At 35.1% G+C, this 26825-nt stretch overlaps 2 protein-coding genes and 1 long non-coding RNA gene across 5 annotated transcripts in view; all 3 read right to left on the bottom strand.

Annotated features, from left to right (window-relative positions):
• LOC105318000 (uncharacterized) overlaps positions 1–4082 on the bottom strand; it is a 5817-nt gene extending 1735 nt beyond the window's left edge. Inside the window, exons 1-4 of one of the 3 annotated variants that reach the window (XR_010710695.1) lie at positions 3924–4082; positions 1048–1136; positions 409–501; positions 1–5 (exon numbers count right to left, since the gene is read on the bottom strand). The exon at positions 1–5 is cut by the window's left edge and continues 196 nt beyond it. This is a non-coding gene — a long non-coding RNA (uncharacterized lncRNA). Of the gene's footprint in view, positions 6–90; positions 169–408; positions 502–1030; positions 1137–3923 lie in introns of those variants that run through there. The other 2 variants (XR_010710693.1, XR_010710694.1) reach the window with 2 other exon arrangements.
• Positions 4083–5959: 1877 nt separating this feature from the next.
• Positions 5960–12015, bottom strand: LOC117681030 (tetraspanin-1). The gene is made up of 9 exons (XM_034443889.2): positions 11712–12015; positions 9668–9792; positions 8866–9096; positions 8609–8683; positions 7931–8044; positions 7524–7721; positions 6749–6832; positions 6477–6565; positions 5960–6297 (listed from the first exon to the last, which is right to left on the bottom strand). The coding sequence occupies exons 2-8, from the start codon at positions 9731–9733 to the stop codon at positions 6506–6508; spliced, it is 828 nt and encodes a 275-aa protein (XP_034299780.2). The 5' UTR covers positions 9734–9792; positions 11712–12015; the 3' UTR covers positions 5960–6297; positions 6477–6505.
• Positions 12016–19711: 7696 nt separating this feature from the next.
• On the bottom strand, positions 19712–22158 carry LOC117681031 (uncharacterized). The gene is made up of 3 exons (XM_066074738.1): positions 22015–22158; positions 21701–21880; positions 19712–21445 (listed from the first exon to the last, which is right to left on the bottom strand). Exons 1-3 carry the CDS (start codon positions 22156–22158, stop codon positions 21050–21052), a joined length of 720 nt encoding a protein of 239 aa, XP_065930810.1. The 3' UTR covers positions 19712–21049.
• Between the last annotated feature and the right edge of the window lie 4667 nt (positions 22159–26825).

Below are 26825 nucleotides of genomic sequence, written 5' to 3' on the forward strand. Positions count from 1 at the left end.
TCCAGCTTTAATTAGAAGATGTCATTTTATATTTGGTTAAATAAGATATTTTTAAAACTTTGAGCGACTTAAACAGTAAGATTCATTTACCGTCATAAACATGCAATTCCAAGCGTTTGAGAGAGAATTGTTGCTGGTAATTGTATCCTCTATTAAGTTATTGTTGAATTTAAACAAAATTAAAGCAAAACTGTTTAATACTAATAATTGCTACAGAGGTTAAGCTGTCAAGGCAGTCGCCTGTTTGTAATAAGCAAAAATAAATAAATATTTACAATGTACTTCTAATGTAAAAGACCTTATATCTAATAAATAAGTATGATGCTTTTGTTTTGTTTGTTAAATGCACCATGTTTTACTTTCAACATTTACATTGATTTTACTTTTCCTTTGATTGTTTGAACTTACAGTAAATAAGAGGTTGGTGGTGATCAGACACACCTTTCCGAATCTTCTGCCCCAGTTGAGATTCATCAGTAGTTATAATATCAAAATCTAAAACTTTTATATGTTATTAATAAAAAGCGAGTCTTCAATATCTTAAAAGTTATAATTATTTATATTAAATAAATGGTTGCTCTCTACAAACCGTCATCGGTCAAATAGAGTAGAATGAGAGTTGAAACTATCCAAAAAAGCAGCCATTTTCAATGTATTTGATACGCACTTTTTAAATTATTTATAGTGTAAGAACAATCATAGGCGTGTCTTTAATAATTTGTTCGCTGTGGAGAAACACTTGAAAGTTCTCAGAAAACTGTAATACATGTAGTGCACAATACCCGTAAAATCGCGCCATAAGTACATTCAAACATTTTTTCTATATGATATAAATCAATGAAAAAATAAAAATCGAAGGAAATAAGATTTATGGATAGAATATGTGAGGAAAACTGCTTACAGTTAACTTGAATTAGCGACATCATATTCAAGGATAATCCCAAAGATTTAATACTGAAATAATTTCCGGATTCAGACGGACATTAATTTAGTTCTGTACCAGTAATTAACATAAACTAAGGGGTCTTACCTGAGTAGTTCTTTTACCTGCTCTAGTTGAAAGAAATTGATAAGACGGCTAAGTACACAGACTGGAGTGGATGTTCGTTGATAGTCTTGGGGGCTCTGAACCGACCCTTTTGAAAAATCAATGTATTTTTTACGATTAACCAACGATTTCAAAAATGCAGTCATAAATTTTCACAGCAGTAAATGTTTTAAGATCTTTTTTGACAATATGAAGTCAGTTTCTGTCAAAAGGAGTGCATATTGAACCCTACGTAATTCTGTAGTATGGTAGAAAGGAGATATAAACTTCTCTGCAAATATAAACAGACTTGGGTTTTTCATTGTATAAGTGTAAAAGGCATCCTTGATGAGACGTGTGTTTACTGTTAAATATCTAAGTAACACCTACATATTTATTCATGTATAGCAAAATGTTGCTTCATGGTTCCATATACGAGATTGCCACTCAAAGCAATACAGTATTAATTAATGGATAAGTTGGCATTCTCATACATTGGCAACGCCAATATCAACTACTTTATATCAGTACTTAGATATTAGTAGTATTTTAAAGTATGGCAATTTCAACCTATTTTCTTCTAATGCATGTGACATTTCCATATGTTTTTAGCGCTTGTCTTTAACATATCAATGTCTACAAATCTTCGCCTTTGTATATTCAATATTTATAGTAAGCAAATGCAACTAGCAACCAATCAGTAATTTTTAAATATATTGATAAAAAAAAATTAAACTATTTATTATTATTTATTATTTTAAACTGTATTATATCATTTTTACTTTTGTGCAGAAATTAACCTAAGATACTTGATCCATGAGATTTAAGTAATAAGATTTTAATTTTGTCCTTTTGTAATCTAAGTAGCAGATTCAGAACACTTTGTTAACTAGATCCTGCTTGTTTTAACACTCATTTTACGTTTTATTCCTACGTATAACGAACAGATTATTTTCTTTCATTGATTGTAACAACTTTTTTGATGAATGCAAATAGTTTCATTTTGATTCGAAAGTAGATACATTTTTATTGCAATTCTATAAGTTATTTTTTAAGTAATGACTATAAGATAAATTTATGACAACATATTTTGGTTGGAGACGAACCTTTAAACTTTGCTAAGAGTTGCGCCCCACAAAACAGTCTAGTAAGGCATTAACTGATCACATCCTCTATGGCTACAACATTGGACATATTTTTCTTACGAAAATTAGACTCGTGTGTGGCACATACCTGTTTTATTTGTGGGTATTCGACTCTTAACAGGGAATGTGTCGTTATTGGTACATTTATTCGGTTCGGTGTCGGTTTTAATTTTCTTTTACTACATAAATCAACAGAACGAAACATGGCTCGCATATCTCGGATTCTACAACATAACTATGAACTTGTATGGTATCTTCTTTCTGATTTCTTTGCTTGTGACCTAGAAGTTAGTCTAAACTGCGAGAAGATTAATTAATTGTAGTTCATGCCCATCTACAGGTTACCAAACTAATTTTATTTTGAATACGATGATTTTATTGATAATCACATTACGTTTCAAAGTGCGTGTACCGCCCGTAAGCTTTGTCTCATTTTCCATGTCTGTAAAACGCAAACATTGTTATGGGTAGGGGGTGTACGTCTATTTATCATACCAACCCTTTTAAGGATGCTGGATTGTCAACGAATTACTCATCATATCTTCCTCAAACTTTTAAATATGATATTATTGGACATAATGTACTATTTATTAAAGAAAAAACCAAAATATTTTATTTTTAAATTTTTAAATTTCTTTATACAGAGCTCTGTGCTAAAACGAGGTAAAATAAATAGAGCTTTAAAATGGCTTGAAAATTGTTTTTCCAACCGGAATGGGCCCTCTGACTTTCAGTTTTGGATTTACTGGGAACTACGATCTCTGAGGCCACCACTGTGCAATCATCAGACTCTGACAATTCTGATTCAATCTTTCTAAAACCTTTGTAATAACTTATCTTCTATCAATTTTTTATGACATACGTTTCATATAACTCGTAAGCCACGGCATCCAGTGGTGAAAAGAGCTCATTCAAAGTTTTCAATTTTGCCTTTTCTGTTTTTAAAGGGACCTAGATACGATTTGAGATCAAACTTTCATTTTTTGTATTTTATGTATGAAATGGTTTACTTGTGCATTGTGAATAATTGACCAAAATTTGAATGTTAAAATTTGAGTAAAAAGTGGGATACAGAGGTTAGAATTCATTATTATGTAGACAAAGCTCGAGTTCTTATAACTGTTAACAAATAACGTAAAGTAAGGAAATTACCGTTTCTTCGAAAAAATGACTCGTTGCAAACAAGAAAAACTGATTCGATGTGTTCATAAATAATATAATCAACAAAAGAAAGCACCATTTAACTGAAACTTATACCAATACAACACATATGTAAACAATAACGAGACTTGAGCTTTGTTTACAAAACAAAGGAATTTCAAACTCTGTATCTTGCTTGTAACTCAATATTAGACTTTCAAATTTTGAGGAAACAGGAACAATACCTATATTAACCATTCTAGACATTAATAATGGAAAAACAAAATTGAAATTTTGAGTTAAATCGTGTCCAAGTTCCTTTAATGTAGAGATTGAGAATGATAAGTTCTGAGTTTGATCCAGATAGGAAAGCATAGATGGTGTCCTGTTTATAAAAACCTGGCTAACACTAACAGCTAAGGTTGACATCATTACACAAACGGGAGACTTACTATAAAGGATGTCCTCGCATACTTTTTTGCATTTAAGATAGTATAAGGCCTGTTCTTTTGTCTTTCTTAGTTAGTATTAAGTCCCTGCAAACGTTTAAGGAATGGTGTTCAATTAAACAGACGAACAATTGTGCATAGTTTTGCATATCCGTTATATACCTTCATGTATAATCCAATGTCTGATTTTTTCCTTGTCTTGAAAATCTTCAGTTACAGTTCACATCTTATCAGCAGTATTCCTGTGGAAAAGCCCTTACTTTGCTTTGTAAATGAGAAGGGCAACAGAATCGGATACATCTGTAATGCTGTAAAAAAAACCTCGGGCTGATATATTACTTAATTTTTCAGCATTAAGGGAAATACGGATATTATCATTAATTTGCTGCTGAACGGTAAACTATTCTTTCTGGTGTTTTTCTGGCTATACGGTTATGCTACTCCGATTATGCAAAATACGGGTATCCAGGATCACCCACTTATTCCGAGTCTTATAACGATCGGTATTTTCGACTAAAAAGAGTGTATGGACGCGTTTAAGACAGACATCCGCGGTATCAATTGGTCACTGTCACCCCTACAAATGTGTTCGGAATGTTTTTTTATCGGTGTTAAGTATCAAATAAATCCAGAGGTGCTCCAATGAAAGGTCACGAGACTTCCCCGAGATTTGTTCAGTCTCCTGTGAAATTTCGAGCAGAAGTATAAGTGTTCGGATAATATTCTCAAAATACGTAAGTACTGGTCGTTTTTCATATCATATCCTACTTTGATTTATGTTAAAACATCAAAATCTTTTAAGATGTATATCTTATTTTACCATTAAGCGGTTATTTAAACTAAACGATTATATTCAGAACGTAGTTGTTCGTGTTCAAACACTCTACACGTGGTTGAAAATATAAATATTGGGTTGCTTAATAAAATCATAGCTTTGTTTCATGGTTTTGGTATGCAATACCATGTTTAAAAGAAAGACTGGGTGTCTGTTTTGTACAAAAACTTTGTATATCGAGACATTTTCAAGGAACATTCTGCATAAAATAGTACAGTCTATTTCACTAGTGATGCTATTACTAGGTCAGGCGCGGATCGAAAATTAATCTCGGGGGGGGGGGGGGGGCGGGGGGTCGCTACTTAGCATGTTAATAGTTTCAACAGCAGAAAGAAACCTATCTTTTCTATTGTCACATTAATCCTAGAACTCATTTAATCCACCAATGAATGAAGATAAAATTTAAAATTAATAAACGTCCAGATTTTATATTTCACTACAAGTACCTAGATTCTAGAAAATTGACTATAAACACGAGGCATGGTTTTTACGGCGAAACTGGAAGGGTCAAATAAAACCACGTGGTCTAAATTTAAATGACAATAACATTCGCAGGAGTGACTGTGTTAACGATGTACAAAGATGTGTTGTGTCATTGGCCAGGGCGTATTAACTATTCGGGTGGGTTAAAAACAAATGACTCAATTCTTGACAACAAACTTTAATTTTTATGTATTTTTAAAACCACGTTAGCACATAAATTATAGAAAAATGATTTTACAAATCTTATGCAGAAGAAACTAAAATATCATATATATTAAGTAAAAATGATCCTATTAAACTAAATACATGTATTTTACTGGTGCTTACTAACACTGGAAACCAAATAAAAGGTTTTTCCCTGAATTAGAAAAGAACAAATTAAATTCATTTTATAAAAATAGGGTGTGACGTACAAAAGTATAAAAGAAAGGAATAAGGACATAAAAAATGTTTTGCACTGTACAAAAAAGACACGATTTTGAAATATATTCTTATTTTAAATTAAATCGTCAAGATTGTGATAAATAAATAAAAATTAAGATTTGTTTATCTACAATGTATATCATTGGTATAAAAATCACGAAAACACAAAATTTATATTTAAAAAAATCATCGGAAATGAATTCAGCAAATGGCAATACCACACTGAATCGTAATTAAAAATGTTTTAAGATTGTTTCACTACAGTTCCTTACTAGCTTCAAAAAAATGTTTTCACAATAAAAAAAGACAAAGAAATCAAACAATGAATTAACAAAGACCATCCACATAAAACTACATCATAGTTGCCTTCTGTGGTTAGGCTTTTCAGATAATCAAGTCAGTGAGAAAATGTTGGACTATGGTCAATATCACAAAGATAGTCTTTATTCGGTGTAGATACATAGAAACAGATCTTTACACAACCATAGTAATATTTTTTTTGCTTCTTTTTGCTTCTTCAATGATGAGTACTTATAAAAGAGTATTTAAGTACTACAGTATTTAATACTAGATAATACCAACGATCCAATGCATTTACGTTTATATTTACTACATGTACCTATATATATAAGCCTATATACATGTATGCATATGACAAATGGTAAAAGTTCACAAGGATCACAGCAGCGTACATACGATACTCAATTTGCAACAACACGCTTGCAGATCTGGTCTTCATTCTTGTTGAAATATGAACAGCTTTATAACAGATGCAGCTTGCACTCCACTATAATTCTACAACACAAAGATACGACAAATAAATTGATTAGACAGTACTCTTTATACACATCGAGAATCACAAAGTGACATCATCTTTTATCAATGAAAATGGTGTCAGGATAAGGATAATATAAGTCTCGTAAAATCTATGTAAAGAAAATTGAAATTTTAAGAAGCAGGCAACTAGAACTTGCATGTATATTTCAATCAGATGCACCACCATTTATACTACTTCTTCACCAGTCTGTTTACAAATCACAAAGGCAAAAATGACTGCAAGCAGCTGAAAATAAAGTATGTCATCGGATAAAAATTAAATCATAACTTACGGCAAATTCATGAAACATTATTGTATAACGCTTTATATTCATGTAATGTTCGTTGAATATAACAATAATAAAACATAAAATGAAAAACTATAAAGATGCCTGGGACAGTCTTACAGACTGATGATAGCAATACCTACCTCAATGACGAGTATTGTGATTCCGACCCCTATAACTGGGGTAGAGTAGCTGTCGATTTCGGCTTTCAGAGCATCGTAGCAACCCTGAAAATAAGATGTTCGTGAGATGTTTTGTAAATCAAAGTTTATGTTTATCACAAAGTCAGTATCAAAATGTAAAATCTAACAAAATAAATGTATGGCCACAGCTTTAAATCCACCCTGAACAAATTTTGCTGGTTTATCACAATTCTTTTTGTGACAGAAAAAACACTCTCGTCCATAACTATGACGTAATTCAAAGAACATGGGTAAAACAGATTACAAAAATGCCTAATGTTATAATTGTAATCATTTGAATTTTTCATAATCTAGCTTAATAACATGCCATAGGATTCGAAAGCAAAGAAATATTTTTAATTATGACCACAAAAAAAGGGACTTTTATAATTACACTGTTCAAAACGTTCGAAAGTTGTGCTATGAAATAACATTTTTAATATACGAGTCTAGTGGGCCATCAACATAAACATTAATTGAAATTAATTTGAGTTAATTAAAATCGTATCCTTATGATACGCGAATTGAATATTTGACAAAGAAACAACAGCTCCAATCATCTTTTCAATTTTTGACAAATACAATACTAAAAATTGCTATTTTACTATTATAATAAGAGATTTAGATAGAAATATATGATACTTTTGTATTTATATATTTTTTTCATCCTCCCCATCTTCGGCATTTACCAGCCCTACTTTTTATTCAAAGATTCATAGAATAAGCTTAAACTTACCATTGTGTTGTATCCGCTGACGCCAGTGGTACAGGCAGTTGTTGCCGCTGTGTAGGTGCTAGCAACCACCCCCACACAACACGTCCGTGGAACTTCTGCAGTTGTATCTTTACATGATTTACCTGCATCTTTACACCAGGGGGATTCGTCAAAGTCGTTGGTCGCTGAAGTGACCTTATTAATAGCACAGCAGTCCAGCTGACAAGTAAAAACACAAACAGTTCAACATAATTCAAAACAGATATTGCTAAATATTATAAAGTTATATTTTCAGCTGTCATTATGAGGAGCTACAGCTATCTACATTCATACACATATTCATGAATATACATTACCGTGAGGAACATGTAGTTCCAGTCATTATGAAGAGCTACAGATATCTACATTTATACACATATATACATTACCGTCATGAACATGTAGTTCCAGGATTTAGAAACCTCGCTCCCCGTATCCACGCTGTCATCTGTGAAATATGTCTGTAGAGATGTCAGCATTTCACTTTTCACTTTGTCCTCTACCTAAAATAACGTACATGTATATTCAGGTTAATGGCCTAATCTTAATTAAATGTAATCATATACATCATTTTAAAATTTCACATGTAAGACCGTTTTACGACTCCTTAGTGACTCCGAAATTTTTAAACATTTACTATTGGCAGAGAAAGTTTGAATTATAAACCAAAAACATACTATATATATACATTTAACCAAAAGAAAAGGAGAAAAACAAAATTGTGTGTAAGTTTCGCTACTCCTACACATGTTATAACCACCTTTTTATCAGTACAAAAATTCCCAAGCAAAATTGTTAACTGTGTATTAACATAAAATTGACTACGAAGTTGATTAAAGATGATTATTAAAATGAAAACATTTCGCTCCATTTTAGAGATAATTAAAGAAAAAGCGATTTCAATACACAAAATATCATATTTGATATGGTATTCATTTATTTTGTATAGCGGAAACTTCTACTTGGATTATATTCGTTATAAGTGCAATTTTATTTGCAATGTGCATATTTCTATAACCAGAGATTTGTTTTCTAGCCATAGACGGGGCTAGTATTAAAGACCGTACCTCTCCCTGCATGGTGAACCACAGGGCGATGGCGGCGATCTTCGCAATGAACAGGATCAGAACTAGTATGGCGTACTGAAAAAAAATGTATGTAAAAATAGAGAACACATTGTTTTACAGCAACAAAAACGGTTGCGTGTTGTATACATTTAATATTAAAATGACACATAAACCAAATAGTCACATCATAATCGTTATATATTCAATTGTAATTATCTGCGACAAGTGAGTTGTGTAACACCGTTTAATAACCTTACCGTGACCAGCATACACCTGTTTTGACAACAGGCGCCAAACAGACCGAGGCCGGCGACGATGAAGATGAAGACGCCGATGACAATGAAGACGACGGAGAGGTTGTCGGCGAGGTCGCCCAGCTTGTAGGAGCTGACGGTGACCGTATTCAGGGCCGGCTTGACCTCGTCAGTAACGATCTTCACGTTGGCCTTCATTAGAGCTCCCACTATCAGCAACCCCAGACCGAGCAGCTGGACATAGGGTAAAACAATTTACATCTACTAGCTTAATCAATAGATTACGTGTAAGTGTCCAACGGACATCTAAAATACGTTTGATCTATAAATTACATGTATTATGGACGAATCAATGGCCCAGCTAAAAGAATAATAATATGATAACTAATGATTTTAACAAGAACATTATAGGCATCTTTGTTCTATGCACTTTCTTTAAGACACCCAAAATATTCCAATCTTTTGCCTACAAATAAAATAGTACGTCATGCAGCAATCCCTTAAAGGTTATGGTAAATTGAAATTAAAGAGGATCTGGCTTCAATGCGCAGGCAATGAATGTTTTGACTGTACATTAAGTTTAAGCACAAAGTAGCTGGATACCATAGTACTTCGGATTTTATTTTTAATGTATGGTTAATTTAAGAACTAATAACATCTTTAGAGTTAAAATGGTTGACTCTTTTGGTACTAGCTGTCATAAGAGGAATACGTAGAATTACTGAACTACGATTCAAAAACCTCAGCCGCGTAGTAAATCAACAATAGTTGAATACATGTATTGATAATGATTATTGGTACTTACAAAGAATATGATGTTGATTAGAATTAGGAAAACCTTTCCTAGGGTACCTCCGCATCCTAACGCCATCTCGAAAATTTAGGGTCAAATTCGATCGTCAAGGGAACCGGATAACCGTCGAAACTGAACTGAAATGAATCCATTATAGTTTATACCAAGTTATTCAATAAAAAATACACACACCTGGGAAAGAAGTACAGTTGAAATCGATGAGATGGAAAATATCCAAGATATCTTCATTGACAAAGTATCCCTTTTCACTCATAAAAGTTTACAGGAACGAAAACAAATTTCTTACGGAGATTTCTAATGGGAAATGTTTACATCTTTTATCCATTCGGAAGTACTCGGGACACCTCACGCAATTTTTCAACGATATCATCTTGGCTTCTTAATGGCTGATGCTATGCAAAATCCCCGTAGACTTTCTAATTTGGGATGTGTATTGAAACCTGAAGCGGTATAAGGGGCGTTTCAAAACAGATAATCCGGACATTTTTCATATTAGTGGATGAACGTAGTTCGAGCACAAGGGTATTTATTATTATCGATATATCAAGAGAAAAGCTGTGGAAGCAAAAAAATCGGGACAGAGTATATTCCACTGCTTTAATTTGTTGCATGTAATTCACATGCATGATTCTCTTACACAGAGAGAGTGAGTGTGTGTGTATGTGTGTGTGTGTGTGTGTTATGAATTGTTTACACCACATCTCATAAATCATTCACAAGCACAAGGGAAATATTTACATAAAAAACTACATATAATGATATTTTTGTTTGTTTCCAGTTAGATGCAGGGCTGCGTTTTATAAGAGGACTTACGACAAAATTAATGAATGCTAATTAATAACCATCTAATCAATGATACCACACAAATTCCGATTAAAAAAAATCTTTTTATGAGGATACAATATATTCTTAATTTCCTCATCAGTGCAAAGGAAATCATTCCGAGTGGTCATGTCATAAACTAACAGTAATAGGTGGTAAATGTACCCTCTATCGTTCGTGTATTCATAAATAGAAATTGTCATTCTCGTTTTTCATTCGGAAGAATGAACTCACACAATGCCAGTTCCGTGACAGCATAACTGGTGTTTTTAACAAATCGAACTTTTTTATTGATCTCAAATTACATTTTTACAGAATGCACAATATCTGGTCGACTGGAACAATTTAAACTGTTGATATATGCATAAATATTCAGAAAAACTGCGACATTTAAAAGCCTTTATATCTAAAATCAGCAGTCGGGAGTAAATGTCTTAAAAGACGGAGTGCTCAGAGTGAAATGTGTCCCGTTTCCTGTTGTTAACATTCCAGTAGGTACGCAACACAGTCATACATGTATAACCTCATACAGTCATATATGTATTCTCGTTATATAAGCACGATGCTACGTGCCTGTTATATGTGTTATATGTATTATTGAGTTCGTCGACTATGTTTGAGGTTAGCGAGTTTATGAAATCATTTAAAAACTGATAAAACAAATGTAAGCTGAAGAAATTATAAAATATTCTAATAAAAAGAAGCCAACTACTTCTCTATTTAGTTATGTGCTACTGATTCTTGATTCAGTATCACGTGAGACGTGCAGCCTCCATGTAACCTAGATAAACAATGACGTATATCAATAATGTCAGGAATTCCCTGGCGGGCGGTGCCGGGCTCTAACCTGACGTGTTTCTACTGCGTATTTATCTCATAGTTTTTTGTCCTCGGGCTAACGTAAAGATCGCTTGGTCCTGTTTACTTACACAACACACTCAGATGTCCACCTACATGTAATATACACATCGCGGTGGGTTCACACATACACACTCTTAATGAAGAATTGTCAATTTATATACAGTTGTATTCATATATATTCAATACTTTCAATAAATATCAAAAAATAAAAAATATCAAAAACGATAAATTAACTCTGGTCCCGCGGTTTTTTTTATATGGACATATCTTACCTAAAAACGATTTTCTAGATTTTTTGTTCAATAATCTGTATTTACAGATGTTACATACATTGATTTCTTGTAAAGTATACCTGCAACACAAAGGCCTCGCCTGTATCGTCAAGATGCGTCCTTCTGCTTTCCTTAATCTAACGTCAACACTGGCATAGATCGAATCTACTAAAAGTTCTAACTATAGATGCGCAATAAATGTTCCTGCATGTGTAAAAGGAGTGGGGCGCCAAGCGGGTTGTTTTGGTTTATCAACAAAAGACTCCCTGTCAGATAATAGTGAATAGCAATTCTTTCTTCACTTCCGGTTATCAAATAATCGATAGTTATCAGGATGTTTAATTTATCAGAACCACCGATGTATTTGTCAATGACTCGGTCATTCCAGCAAATTCTAGAGCTTCTGGGATTTCAGGGAGAAGGCTGCATACTTGTCTTATGTCCCTGTACCTTAGATCGGCAAGACTTGATTTACCCCATATGTGAAAATATCGTATTTATTTTAAATGCGTCAGTTGTCCTAATGTTTGGCCTTAAACTTAACTATTTTAGGAATTGTTCAGTCACTGACGTTCTCATGCAGTTCGATCAACGTACGATGCTTGGCAACAAATATACGCACAAGTATATCTTCACAATATTAAACTATTTTTTTTTTTTAAAAACAAGTTGTTAGATATAATTAAACATTTACAAGTATAATCTCAATCTCGTGAAAGGAGCGGTAACCGTACATAACAGAGCGAGATGAAAACTATGTCTAATTTTAATTAGATTGGTATAATCTGTTGTCGTTTTTGTCAATCTCCCCGGGTAATATAACAGCACATGTTAATGAAGAAATCTTGAATTTTTCCCTTTGTATTGATTCTTTGACAGGTATATGTGTACACCAACAATCGTCAATAAGTGACGGAAATGACAACTAACCTGGGATTGACCTTTTGACCTTTATGAGGGGCAACTGTTCCTCTGTCAGGCGATCGGTAGTTCTGTATACTCGGACCCGATCTACCACAGAGCTGCAACTTTTGATATTCGTCACAGTTTGCCAGTAATCATTATAAGATGAGAGTTAAATCTAAAGAAGTTAAATGTTGATCTAAACTAACGTCACTATTTTCTTATACAAGATCTGGTATTCTAAGAAAATTCACTTTAATAAGTATATAGGGTCATCAAATAAATAAATAAAAACTACCCCCCCCCCCCCCCCTGATTACAAGTTCAGTGATGAGGCATAACAGAGTTTATGACAGACTGGAAAACAGGTACCTTTGGACTTTTGGGTAGATATCTGAGACGAGGAAAACGATTAGAGTGACAATTCTGGAAACGTTTCCGATGAGCAGCAGCTCTTTAGCATTGATTGAACAGTTTATTTGTCTTATTCCTTATGGTTGCTCTTATATTACAGCCATTTTAACAATTCCTTGGACTTACTGTAGAACGCAAAGTCTACTAGTATCTATGTTTGCGTCAAAACAAGTTTAAAATGACGCTATATATATAGACAGATTGCGAAGTCTTAGTTCAAAAGCCAGACTTATATACCCCCACTCTAGATGTCGGAATATCAAATTATTACACTCTTAACTATGTATTATCATAAATCGAAAAACAACAGAAAACACAGATCTATGTGGAATGCTGCTTGTGTATCTAAAACACATCCAATTATTATATTACATTATATATTATACACCTGGAACTAAATTCATATTGTAAAATTTAAATAAAACTAGTTATAACTTATTGGTTTCCCCTTGATATAGCTACGTTTTATCGGGCGATAGAGTGAATGTAATAAACGCACACTTATTATTTATATAACCATATCACGTGACATCAAAAACACACAGATCCACCCCACTGGCCTTATAACACACAGATATATACCCATAATAACGAAAAATATTAAAAATCTTGTTGATTTTATATCTGAAGCCATTGCTGAGTGGCCAGCAGTGAAATAGACAGGCCTACGTCACATTGCTGTTTTTGACACAAATACCTAAAGTCCAAGTTCTTGTTAAAATAGTTTTAAAAGGAACTTCGCATTTTATTCAAAAGAAAAAGCACATGTAATTGACAGGTCGTATGAAATCAGTTTAAGTATATTTATGAGAAAATAATTAAAAGTAGAAATAGTATTAAAAGGAACTTTGCATTTAATTCAAAAGAAAAAGTAGAGACTATTTTTCGCTTATGCCCTTGAATGCTGTTATCACTGAAGACTCTACAACTTGCATGATAGACTGAGAAAAAATTACTACAAATAGTTGTGTCTACAGCTAGTTTTCAATACATAGAAGATTTTTAGATTCGATGAAAATGGATGACAATTATTTCCGATTGCTCTTAGACTATCAATAATTCAGAGGAAATAAAGCTACTTTCTTGGGGGTTTCTATGTTTATTTTTTCCCCGGGGTCCATTATTCTGAGTGAGAAATAAGCTATCTGACTTATTTTAGTTCATGATCAGGGCCGGGTTTCAGAGTTAGTTTGAAGAAAAACAACCCAAAGTTCACGTTGCCCCTTATATGCCTCCCAGGACACGTAATTGGACTAACTCATCATTTAACACTAATTTTTTAAAGTAGAATGGCATATAAACATCAGGCAAGTTTGCAGAATAAATTTCGGAAGGTATTGGTTTGAATAATATATTATGAGATTTTAAAAAGATAAGTATTGCAAAGTTTTATACAATATTACACTATATATATATAAAGAGTTATACAGAGAGCGTGCAAACGTTATAAATTTACACTCGTGTGCTTTCCATTATTGCTTTGGGAAAAAAATTAAACTTCGTTGAAAAAATTTGTCATTAAAACAGACCATTTTTAACAGAATAAAAAGTTGTTGTTTTAAATTTGTATTTGAGTGAATGCATCTTAAATACAGACTTAACCTTGCCAGTTACCTTCAAATACACTTAATAAAACTTAAAATATACTTGTAAAAAGAATGATGAAAATCAAGAAATGAAATGATATGATATTTTCAATTTTCTTTAAACGATGTGTCTTCTTAACAATAAAACCGATAAAATAAAATAAGACAATTATCGATAATACCGATTTAATCAATTATCCGTGACGAAACCTTCAAACTAGAAATTGATACATGTATTTTGCAGCACGTGCTTTATGCTTAATGGCTACTTTTTGCGATTCATAATTTCATATTAGTCTTTAGTAACAGTCTCAAATGAAAATCACTTAAGCTGGGCAGAATAAAAACTGTGTAAAGACCCAGAGCCGTAGGATAAAAACTGTGGAAAGACACAAGGCCGTAGGTATGTTCGATTGTTCTACCGACAGCATGTACTTATTCTTAATTTACTGTTCATTTCGTCTTCGACATGGTTTCAAATATTTATCAATTTGTATAAAAAGTCGTCTTTTTATAAATTTCCTCTGCTACAAGTTGCATGTATTTTCCATCGGCAACCGCAAAATTCAACCAAACCGGAAGTGGTATCCAGTAAAGGATCAGGTCTCCTTTTGCAACTCAGCATGCTTAAAGGGACTTAGACAGATTTTAGGTCAAAATTTTCTTTTTCTTATTTTGTGTATAAAATGGTTTACTTGCTCATTTTAAATGATTGACCAAAATTTAAATGATAGAAGTCGTTTTCAGAGAGATACAGAGGTTAAAAGTCATTGTTATGTAAACAAAGCTCGAGTCTAATTATATTTGTTTACAAATAATGTAAAGTATGGAATTACCATTTTTTTACCAAATGACTCGTGGCAAACCAGGTAAACTGATTCAAAGTGTTCATAGATAAATTATAAACAGAATAAAGCAATATTTGATAAAGACTTATACCAATATAACACATAATTATATAAATCATAATAAAGCTCGAGCTTTGTTTACAAAACAAAGAATTTTAATTGTAAACTCTTGCTTAAAACTCAATATTTGACTTTCAAATTTTGATAGAGCATTAAAAGTACCTATATTAACCATTCTAATCATTAAAATTTGAAAAATGACATTTTAAATTTTGAGCTCAAATCGTGTCCAAGTCCTTTTAACGTGACCGAATCAACGAGTCACTGACTGGTTGATGGGTCGGAGTTACCAACATACATAAATGACATTGTAAAGATTGAATCAGTGCCGCGTGTGTTGTACGCACGTGGAGAGTATTTTGAATCTCGACACCGTCATCTCCAAAGATGCGACACCATTGTCATGAACAAATCGCATGATAATTGGCTAATAACCTTTCTAATTCATTTAATTTGATCAATTCAATATTACGCGAGAGAGGGGTTTTAAAAAAAGCTAGGGCTGAATACTTTATGGAATAACTTTCTATAAGGATATTGAAAAACATTTTATGTGCAGCAAAAAAAAAATATTGAGAATATTTTGAGGGCGTGTCATGCCAGGAATGTTTGCATTAATGTCGTATGAGACACTTTGCCGATTTTCAACATCCGATAGAAACATCATAATTTATGAATCATAGCTTCGTTTGCAAACCGTTTATTTCATATACATGTTGTCAAAAGATAGGTGATGAGCTTTTAGAATGTTGGATAGTTTACGTATCTAATTATGTATATCAGGAAAGTATATATACTTAGTATATACGTCCCTGTGTGTGTGTGTGTGTGTGTGTGTGTCTTATATACTACATCTTTGTATTAAAGATCATAAGCCCGGGCACATGATCTTTAATTAATACAAAGATGTAGTTGCCACGTTCCTATCCGGTGTTTTATATATCATTTAGTATTTAATTTTGTAGATGTTTTTCTTCTTTTATGTGTAGATTTTATTTTGTTGTCCTGAAAAAGGGACGGGTTGTCCCGAAAATTTGGCAATATTTTTCTAGACTGAACAGCTGCTGAAGAAGGGACAACATCAGTTAGTTACGCAAGATGGGGAAAGAAACGTCTATGCATAATGTTCCTATATTATGCATGCAGTCCTTAGCTTGTTCTCAAAAATCTCTCAGACGCGGTACAAAAATTCAGAAACGCATTATTTAGAAGTGGAGGAACAGACTGTCTTATACTTTTACTTTTTAAAAGTCAATACTAAATACATGGTAAGCTAGGGTAATATCTCAGCACGAACGGTCTTTCGGGGCGAACAGTTCCGCATTCTAAGTCAAGATGGAGTACTTTTTTAGTGAAGGTTAAAGACCTGTATTTGCTATGTGTCTGTATGGTGGCATATCTCTGCCCCTTGTATGCAAGTTATTTTTCTATCAAATATGTCGACATGCAAGATAAATATGTTGACATGCAAGATAATTATGTCAATATGCAACATAAATATGTTGCCATGCAAGAAAATTGCAATCAGATAAGTATTATGCAAAATCTCAAAAAATCTCAAATATCGCCCACCTGTGACATCCAAGATGCTAGATGCTACCTTTTTATGTCGACATGTAACTTATTTATGTTAACATGCAAGATAAATATGCTGACATGCAACTTATTAATGTCAACATGCAACTTATTTATGGCATCATGCAGCTTACGTATGTTAACATGCGAGATAAATATGTTGACATGCAACTTGGTTATGTTTACATGCGATATAAATCTGTTGACATGCAACTTATAAGTTGTATTTCAACAAAACTAAGTTGCATGTCGACATAAATTATATGTTGCATATGTCAACATATTTATCTTACATGTTAACATAACTAAGTTGCATGTCGACATAAAGACGTTGCATGTCGACATAAAGAAAGTGCATGTTAACATTGTTTTTCTTGTGATGTATTTAGCAAGTTCAATTAACAATTGCATGTAGTATATATAAAGATACATATACAATGCTGGGGGATAAAATGCCCTGACTCTAAGTATTTTCATATAGTTTTTCACAGTTAGATGCATGTTTAATCAAACTGCACGTTTATCATGCTCTGATTTTTAATATTTAGATTTTAAAAAAGAAATACAACAAACAGTACAAATATGAAAATTGATAAATCTGTTTTGTTTTTAATAATGATTTTAATATACGTATGCCAATCTTTACCACTTTATATAGAAAGAAACGATTATCTAGATGTTTTAAAACGTTCTGCAAACATTGCAGGGTAATGTGTTTATAATGCTGCCTTATAACATTTTTATTCTGTATGTTAAGCAGTTTTCTGACAATAAAGAAATATACATTTGAAATACCAATACAATCATAAGCAATTTTGGCCAGACATTACAACCAGAATAAAATGTTATGAAAACGTTTTGTGCTACCTGTGTGTTACTTATCGATGTTTATTGTCCCTAAACTCGATTAAAATTTTCCAGTGTTTAAATAGAAGGTAATTTGAATTAAAAAAAATAAAATAGGACACCAGATAAGTTTCAATTATGCTTCAATCAAGAAACACGACTAGTTCTATGTAACATTATGTCTCTTATCAAATTCTCAGATGGAAAATAAAAACATTAACATCAAGGAACTGATCTTTTAGATACTGAATAAAGTATTCAATTTTATTACCGCGGCATTTATATGAATTAAATTGATAAACAATGAAAGAGGAAATTTAAAATAAATCGGAAAAAAGTAACTCTCTTTGGCTATTTTCCAAAGACAAAACGTGTACGTTTTACGTCTGAAGCATGACGTCATAATGTACATGTAGACTGAGCAAGCGACGTTTAGTTACACTTTGGCAAATGATTTGAGTAGGCAACCAAGCGGATCCTACTGTGTGTATTTCAAATAAATTTTGTTCTACAAAAATCAAACAGCACTGTGTTAAATCTGCGCTCGGTCCAACGGTCACACCGTTTACATATTAGGTTGCATGTTGACATCAATTTGTAGCGTATCTTACATCTTGGATGTCACATGTTGGCGATATTTGAGATTTTTTATAACTCTATAGTATTTCTCAGTCACTATCACTGATATAATCCGTGGGTTGCCGCTGGACTTGCCTGTCGCATCGTCTAGCACATGTCCTACGTCTTCACTCGCTGGCTGCATGCGGTAGAATCATCGCTGTGCAGATTCCCGCGTAGTGACGTCAAGGGCTAACAGTAAACCGTACGGGGAACGAGTCCACAAACACTACACTCCCCTCCGTTTTCCTTGAGGGGAGTAGGCCCACGTCTGTTACCAACGGGACCACCGAATAACAAGGGGCGTGGGAACGTCATCCCAGCAACAGCCAGGATAACTTCCAGGGAACTGAGTCCCACCTGCAGTAACACCAATCCCGGCAACAGCCGGGATACTTAGGCACTAGAGCAGGGCCCGTCCAAATGACAAGGGCCTCCACACACAAAAAGGTTAATCCAGGGACAGTCCAAGTCGTTCTTCCGAATTCTAGACTTTTCGTGACCAAGACGGTTCGTGACCCGGACGTTCCGAGACCTTATAAGATGTTTCGTGACCAAGATGTTTCGTGACTAACATGTTTCGAGACCTAGAATAAGATGTTTCGGGACTTGAGAAAATTAAAGATTTAACATTAAGTATGTTATACAGTGAAGTAATTATTTTTTGCGTAATTAATAATGTAATACAGTTAATCAATTCTTAATAAATCAGAGGAAATGCGGATTGATCGTACGTGATATCGTGAGTAAGTAAAACTTTTTCATGGATGATAAAAAGTAAGTTTAATTCGTCATTTTTATATGATGTTAAATTATTTGATTAATAAATCTAAATAAACTGTCGCATTGTAGTTTTAACATAATATGAAATTAGTTCTATCATGTCTATGATAATATGGTATTTCGGTGTCTTTTCATTAACGTTATATAATGGATACCATTGTACCTAGTGTGTATAATTCTAACATTTCAAGACTTGTACCCTTATCATATTTATTAGGAAGTTGTCTTCACTGTCATTGCTAATCATATAAACCCATGTATAAGGCTGGGTGGACATATTATGCATTTAGGATCATATCTTATATATAATTAGTATCTTGTTGCTTGGGTGTCTTTTTTGACAATAATTTATATATTTCTTCTTCTCATCGAAGTCAATATAGTACAATGTACAAAAAAAAACCACTGTGACAGGCATCCTACCTTCTTTATCATTGACTTGGCCATTATTTAACATTATGAAGAAAACAAATTCAATGATAAGTTGTACTCATTGCGTGGACCCTGAGGTCCACGCAGAAAATATATAAGCGAGGTTAAACCGGATGCTATGGGGAAAATTCAGCCTGCGCATGAGCTAGCCTGGTTCCTGTGCGTAATGGGTAGCTCAGGGAACCAGGCTAGCACACGTTTATCTGAATCGGGATCGGGATTCCGTGCCATATGCACATATAAGTTCAAAGGCGCTGTAATTGTAAAGTTGTCGGTAAACAGTACAGAAACAAAGCATTCCTTTTAAAGAAATGATTGGCATGTGATATGAACTATCGGTATTATGAAATAAGTTAATGTTATGCCGAAACTACAATATGCATCAAATAGCATAATTTGCAATGTTTTGTTGTTTTACGAATACACATGTAACTTAACTTTACTTTTATAGTAGGCGAGGCTAGAGAACTTCCCGATTAAATTTTTTAAGCATTTAAGTATGATTGAATAATTATGTCACTGTATAGAAGTTTAAATCTCAAGAAAAATGCATCAAAATATGAAATTTTTAATTTACACAAAGCTGTCACTGCATAGTTAACAAAGTAGTGCGAATCGTAATGTGTGCGCAAATAGTAGAATTCACCAAATGCCTGATATTATACATGCAAGCTTCATTCATAGATAGATCATAATTATTTTAGAAGTATGAATCCTTTAAATTCTGAGATAAAAAGTTAAAAGGGCTATATATACATGTATACGTAATACAACGTACAAATTTAGTGGTTAAAAGCAGAGGGCTAGAGTCGGTGGAATCTCTGATAATCGTAAGGCTTTCACGTTTTCGTGGAAACACATGCAAATGGTCCACGTATTGTAGTCCTTTTTTAAAGGACAGCAACTTGTTTAATATTTAATTAAGCTATAACAGGCATAGAAACAGTAAGACATGACATTATTTAGAGGTAATTAAATCTGTGAAATAACAATACTAGTACTGCATCTACAAACAGCTATAAGCACCACATATCAAAACATAATGCATAATCAAAATCAGCATTACACATCAAAACATTATGCACATGAAAATCAATCACATGCGCATGAACAAATACACAAAGAGAATCATTTTTAGTAAAGAAACATATATTGAAATTTAACAGTTACATATCAAGCACTACAAAGTTATGTGCAACAGCATTGCTCATCACTACTGCATAATCACATTAACAGCTACATTTACACTGGAACTGGTCCATACAGGGATGCACAAAAACGCAGGAGTTGTGTAGTCGAGACTCCTCCATTGTTGTACTCCTTCCACGTCTGGAAAAGTCTTCCATTCAGTTCTCAAGACTTCTTTCGGTGCAGACGTTCCATCTTTCCCTCAGAGAGCAGCCTTGCCTGCAGGGGAATGTTCTCCGCTTCTTTGTAGAGCTCGGTCAGAAGAAGATAGAAGGGCACAGGCCCTTGCTGGTTCACATGTCGGTTGAGGCGGTTGTGCCAGCCTTCAGGGTCATTATTAGTCCTCACAGAAAGCATGAATACACTCCAGTTCTTCACAGGAAATACAGGATTGGTTATCCACTGTCTCCAGATGTAATCCATGAAGGTGATCAGCAAGTTGGACCTTGCCCTCTGCTCCAAGTGTTGGAACACTGGCACAATGTGTTCAGGCGGAAGAAAGGGTAGTGCCATCACCTGCCTCAGGAAGGAGAATATGTCCCCTCTCTCATTGTAAGCTCTCTGAAAAAAAATGAAAAACAGTATTACTTTCCAGTGATTATAAAAATAAAATTATACATACATTATGTTATCATTATTACCAATTTATTATCAAACTAATAGAATTTTTTTTACTATGGAAACATTAATTAAGACAATAAACTCGTGAACATTGTACATACAATATTTTCAATTTGTTATCATTATTACCAATTTGTTATCAAGCTAATAGAATTTTTTTCCAATGGAAACGTTAATTAAGACAATAGTGTTTACCTGCAACCCTAATTCTTGCACTTTCCGGAAGACAGCTTGGGTCCAGTGAAACGCACAACCTTGAATGATGAATCCAGGGAAACGATCCTGGATGGCTCTCCACATTGCTGCTTCAAAGTCGACCACAAAACCCTGCAGACAGATTTGCTCTGGAAGAAGATGGTCAATCTGGCGAAGTATCTGCAAAAGAATTGAATTGCATTATGGATAAATTCTTGATTCATTTTAGGAATTTATTTGCTTTCGGAAGATTGAAATATTTATTGTGGTGATACATGTACTGATATAACACTACATTATAAGTACTACAATACCTCATTATAGTCCTCCTTCCTCTTCCTAGACATGAAGCAGAATACCAGAGGAACCTGCTTCATGTGCTGGCCACTTCGAATGAAGGCATGGATGCTGAGAAGCTGGGTCCATGGCTTCTTCACTACATGGAAGGTGGAGTCCATATACCAAGTCTTTGCCTTGGACAGGAGTTCAAGCTGGTGTTCCGAGTAGACTAGCAGATGTCTCTGTCCAGATGCATAGACATCAAGCGTCTTAAAGTTGGGGATCTGGTCCTCCAAAAACTGTTGATCCAGCTAAAAGATACAATAAAAGTTTGTCAATATTATAAATATTTAATGACATAAACTATCAAAAACAATTATAATAAGAACACAATTGATCTCTTAAACTTATATTTATTTACCTCAAAGTCCAAGTCCTTTTGGGTCCTTGGGTCTCAGTGTAAGCCTCCTAAGGATCACCGTTGCAGGGCATGGCTGGTTTTTCCCTCTTGGAATAGGTGATATCTGGTGAATTTAAGATTCATAAAGTGACAGTGGAATGGGAAAGTATGATGAATTGGTTTTTGATGCTTATTGTTAATATCTTTTATCCTAAACATAAGTTTTACATTGAACAAACTAAAGAAATAAAGATTATAAATTTGTATTTCCTCGTTTAGTGGAAAACAGTAGTATTTACCGGGACTTGAAATATCGGTATTTACCACCTGAGAGAGAGAGAGCGAGAGTTCAAAGCAATCCTCTAAAACGTATTGCACTAATCAGAGATAAAATACATTCTTAGAATTTATACTTTGACAAGTATTTTTGTGTTGGAGCACAAGTATCAAGACAAAGGTTAACTTTTTAGTGATCTTAAACTAGAAATATTGCATAGTGCCTTGATTATATAATTAAAATATTTAAATTTTTCATAAATACTCAATAAATAGTAAGAATCTATTGGTGATGTCTTAATAAGTTTCATATTAATCATACATGTAGTCTAGATATGGGTATCAAGTATAAACTTTATATTTAAAATTGTATATATTTAAAGTATATAAACTCTTTTTTATTTAATATACTCTATTTTAATAATTGTCAGCTATTTAAAAATAATCAATTGATGTGGTGCCTTGGTCATAAAATTAAAATATTTCATAAATATTCCATAAATAGTCAGAGTATAATGGTAATATCTTAATTAATTTCATAATTATACATGTAGATATTATTTTATAGGGGATTCAAGTGAACTTTATAAATCTACAAACAATTAATATATGCATAGTAATTACATATTTACTTTCTTTTCAAATTTGTTATTTTAAATATATGTGTTTATAAGGTAAAAAATATATTTTACTTACCACTCATGTTGTCTTCGCTGTTGTCTTCTTGAAGTCGCAAGAAAAAGTGACATTGGGAAGCCCATGTGTTGACAGGGTCTCTTCATTAACCTCCTCATAATTAGTACCTCACCCCTTCTATGTGTACGGGTAATACACCGTCTAATAGCACCTGGTAGCCCCTTCCTATATACTAGGAATACCCCGCTGTCATCTTGTTGTTTTAGCAATTAAAACAAGGTACACATTGGATAACACATGCTTAAGTACAGTACCTTTTATGTTGTGTTTACGTAATTATATTATTGTTCTATATAGGAAATAAATTAATATGTTTACAAATCTACCTTATTTCTACGTTTTTATATTTAATTATTATATTAATCATATATATCCTCTTTGTAGTTAGTTGTTTTTAACTGCTTTTATTTACGGAATAACGTTACGTGAAATTTTTATTTGTCACAATTGCATAATGGTTTTGTGTTTCTTCGATGTTTTTTTTTCATATCTGAGTTATGATAATAAAAAAATAACGAGGTTTTGTATTCACCAGGTGCCGAGTTCACTTGTTACCGTTGAGATGAAAGACCAACGGTTTAATAAAGAAATACTATTGAATTGATTAAGTACCTAAGTATCTTTATCAAGTCCCTAAACGTCGTAATGTAAGTCATGAAAGATCCAGGACCCGAAAGGTCTGGGTCACGAAACGTCTTGTGAACCAAGTCACGAAAGGTCCGGGTCACGAAAAGTCTTGCATCCGTTCTTCCAGGTTGCAGGTCCAGTCCGGGGAGGGCAGCTCTACTACGTCTGATCCACGAGACACACCATGCACAATCCAGATGGCGACGGCATCTCCCGTGCGTCTGTCACCCTAGTCTGGACACCAGAAGGAAGATACTCAAAGTTTGGTGCTGCTCCTAAAGGCTGTCCTCTTCCAACTGACTCCCTAGCAAGGGAGTTCCTAGTTGCAGGAACATGGACATCCTCCACCGCTGTCTCAAGACTGCTTCCTGGTATGTTCAGCTTGGCTGTACTGGCAATCCGAGCTGCCATGACAAACAGATCATCCGAGACGGTCCCCTGGGTTGGGGGCAAAGAGTCTCCCACTATGTCATCCTTGCCCTTGGCCTCAGGGCACTTGGATTCCGTAGGATTCACCTTGCTGCGCAGCACTTGCAGCCGACAATTACTGTCTACTGGAGTAACTTCCTCTTCAGGGACATCAGGATCAGTGGAGAAGGACTTCAGCAAGTTTGGTCTCCTGTGTCGCATCCTACGCCTACCACGCTTCCTCCTGCGCCTTATGTTGGGACAAGGGACGTCTTTGTCCACAACACATGAGTCATCTGCAGGGTGCTTCCTAAAACTGGTCTTGTCATCCTGGGTTAGTAAGCACACAGTGCGAAGCTGCCCACTGGGTGCTTGACTGCAAGTCTTGGTCTCTTCATCTGGAACTCATTGACAGGCAACACGGCTATGCAGGGAGTGATCTACAACCTCTCCAGCATTTCCTTCCGCCTTCCGTCTAAGGATAGCAGGACATTCCTTCCGGAAATGCCCAGTCTTTCCGCAGCTGAACCACTGACTTGTCCTTGGGCCAGGTTGCCATCTAGGAAAACAAGTCGTCGGGATCCCAAGCCGGACCGAATTGAGAACTTCCTTTAGGGTCTTCTCAAGATACTGCACTCGGCTTTTCAACTCCCGTATCCGACTCTCGGCTTTCCCATCTCTTTTACTCGACTCGTCATCTACAACCACACTCCTCACTGCATGGTAGCTAGCGAATGGGGGTCTGCTCCGTCGGGAATGCCGGTAGAACTGCATCCGGTCTACAGCCTCATCGACGGTCTTGGGGTGGGCATCCAGGGCATGCATACAGACCTGCCTCCCGGTCCTCTGCCCCGTAACACTGGCGGGGTATAGCCTGAGTGAACATCCGGTAGCTGGGGGAAGGCACGAATAGCCAAAGTCAGTACTCGGTCTGACCACTGCCTCAGGGACTCACCACTGTTTTGGACTACAGACTAGAAGTTGAGCTGCTTGGCCAAATCAGGTGCTGCTGAGCCAAAGCGCTTGTCAAACTTCCTCAGGATGTCGGCAAAGCGCAAATCAGGGCTGGTCTCCAGGAACAGAGTGTAGTACTCACTAGCGGTTCCTTCCAGGAAGAAGCAGAACTGGTCGTGTTGCTCAGTCTCTGTCCAGCGCTGGCTTCGTGCCATTCTAACAAACTTGTGCAGGAATGGCTTCTAGCTGGATCTCCCATCAAAATGCAGATCCTTATACCTCGGCCTACTCCAGGTTGTGAATAGACATGTTGACTATCTGAGGACTGGCATCTGGGCCGTGCAGGCCCGGTGGGCATTGGATTACTGGGGGTGAATCCTGGGTAGTAAGGGGATCGAAATCCAACAAATTTGGGGTTTGCCCCTGAGGCTCAGGTGGGCATAAAGTAGTATTCCTGACAGTAGGTGCTTCCCCAGGGTTAAGGGCCACGTGGGAACATTGTGACATGGGGACCCCTAAATAGTCACTAGGTGGAACAAAGTCCCCAACACCAACTGGCGAAATTAAACCCTTGGCCGACAAACGAACAGGATCTATAGTATCACCCCTCCCCCTCTCAAATCTTTCAGGAGACTAAACCCAAACATGGGGAGGACCTACGTAATCACTGTGGGGTGCTCTCTTAACATAGTCTATCCTAACATGACCTGTTGAGCCCAAGTATGTGGGTTGCATAACAATACTTACGGGATCTGGCCCGTACACACAGCCGGGCCCAATACCCCGTGACAACTCATCCCTACCATGAGCCATAGACATAAATCGGGGCGATCTCTAATCCAACCCCAAAGCAAACAGAGCCTCTTCAAATGACATGATGATAAATCAAAGCAAGAAACACAAACAAAGCTAAAAATATTTCCTCGGAATAACTGGCAAGTCCAGGGCCTCGAGTTGGGCGCCAATATAGTAATTCTCAGTCACTATCACTGATTATATCCGTGGGTTGCCGCTGGACTGCCTGTCGCCTCGTCTAGCACATGTCCTACGTCCTCTCTCGCTGGCTGCATACGGTAGAATCCTCGCTCGTGCAGATTCCCGCGTAGTGACGTCACAGACTATTAGATAGCCCGTACGGGGAACGAGTCCACAAACACTACAACTCTAATTTTATTGCAGTTTTCTTGCATGTCGACATAGTAATGTTGCATGTTGACTTAACTATCTTGCATGACTTGTCAACATCTTTATCTTGCATGTCGACATAATTAATAGAAAAATAACTTGCACACAAGGGGCAGAGAAATGCCATAAAATGTCTGGGATTCCAAACCAATTCATCTTCGCTAGCCAAGGGTGACGATCCATGGTGTTTCTCTATTCATTGTGAATAGAGAAACACCGTGGATCATCACCGTTGGCTAGCGAAGATAAAACCAATTGTGAAAGTAGTAAATGTACAAAACGATGACATGTAGATCAAAA

The sequence above is a fragment of the Magallana gigas genome, chromosome 2 (assembly GCF_963853765.1).
Source record: "Magallana gigas chromosome 2, xbMagGiga1.1, whole genome shotgun sequence".
NCBI lineage: Eukaryota > Metazoa > Mollusca > Bivalvia > Ostreida > Ostreidae > Magallana > Magallana gigas.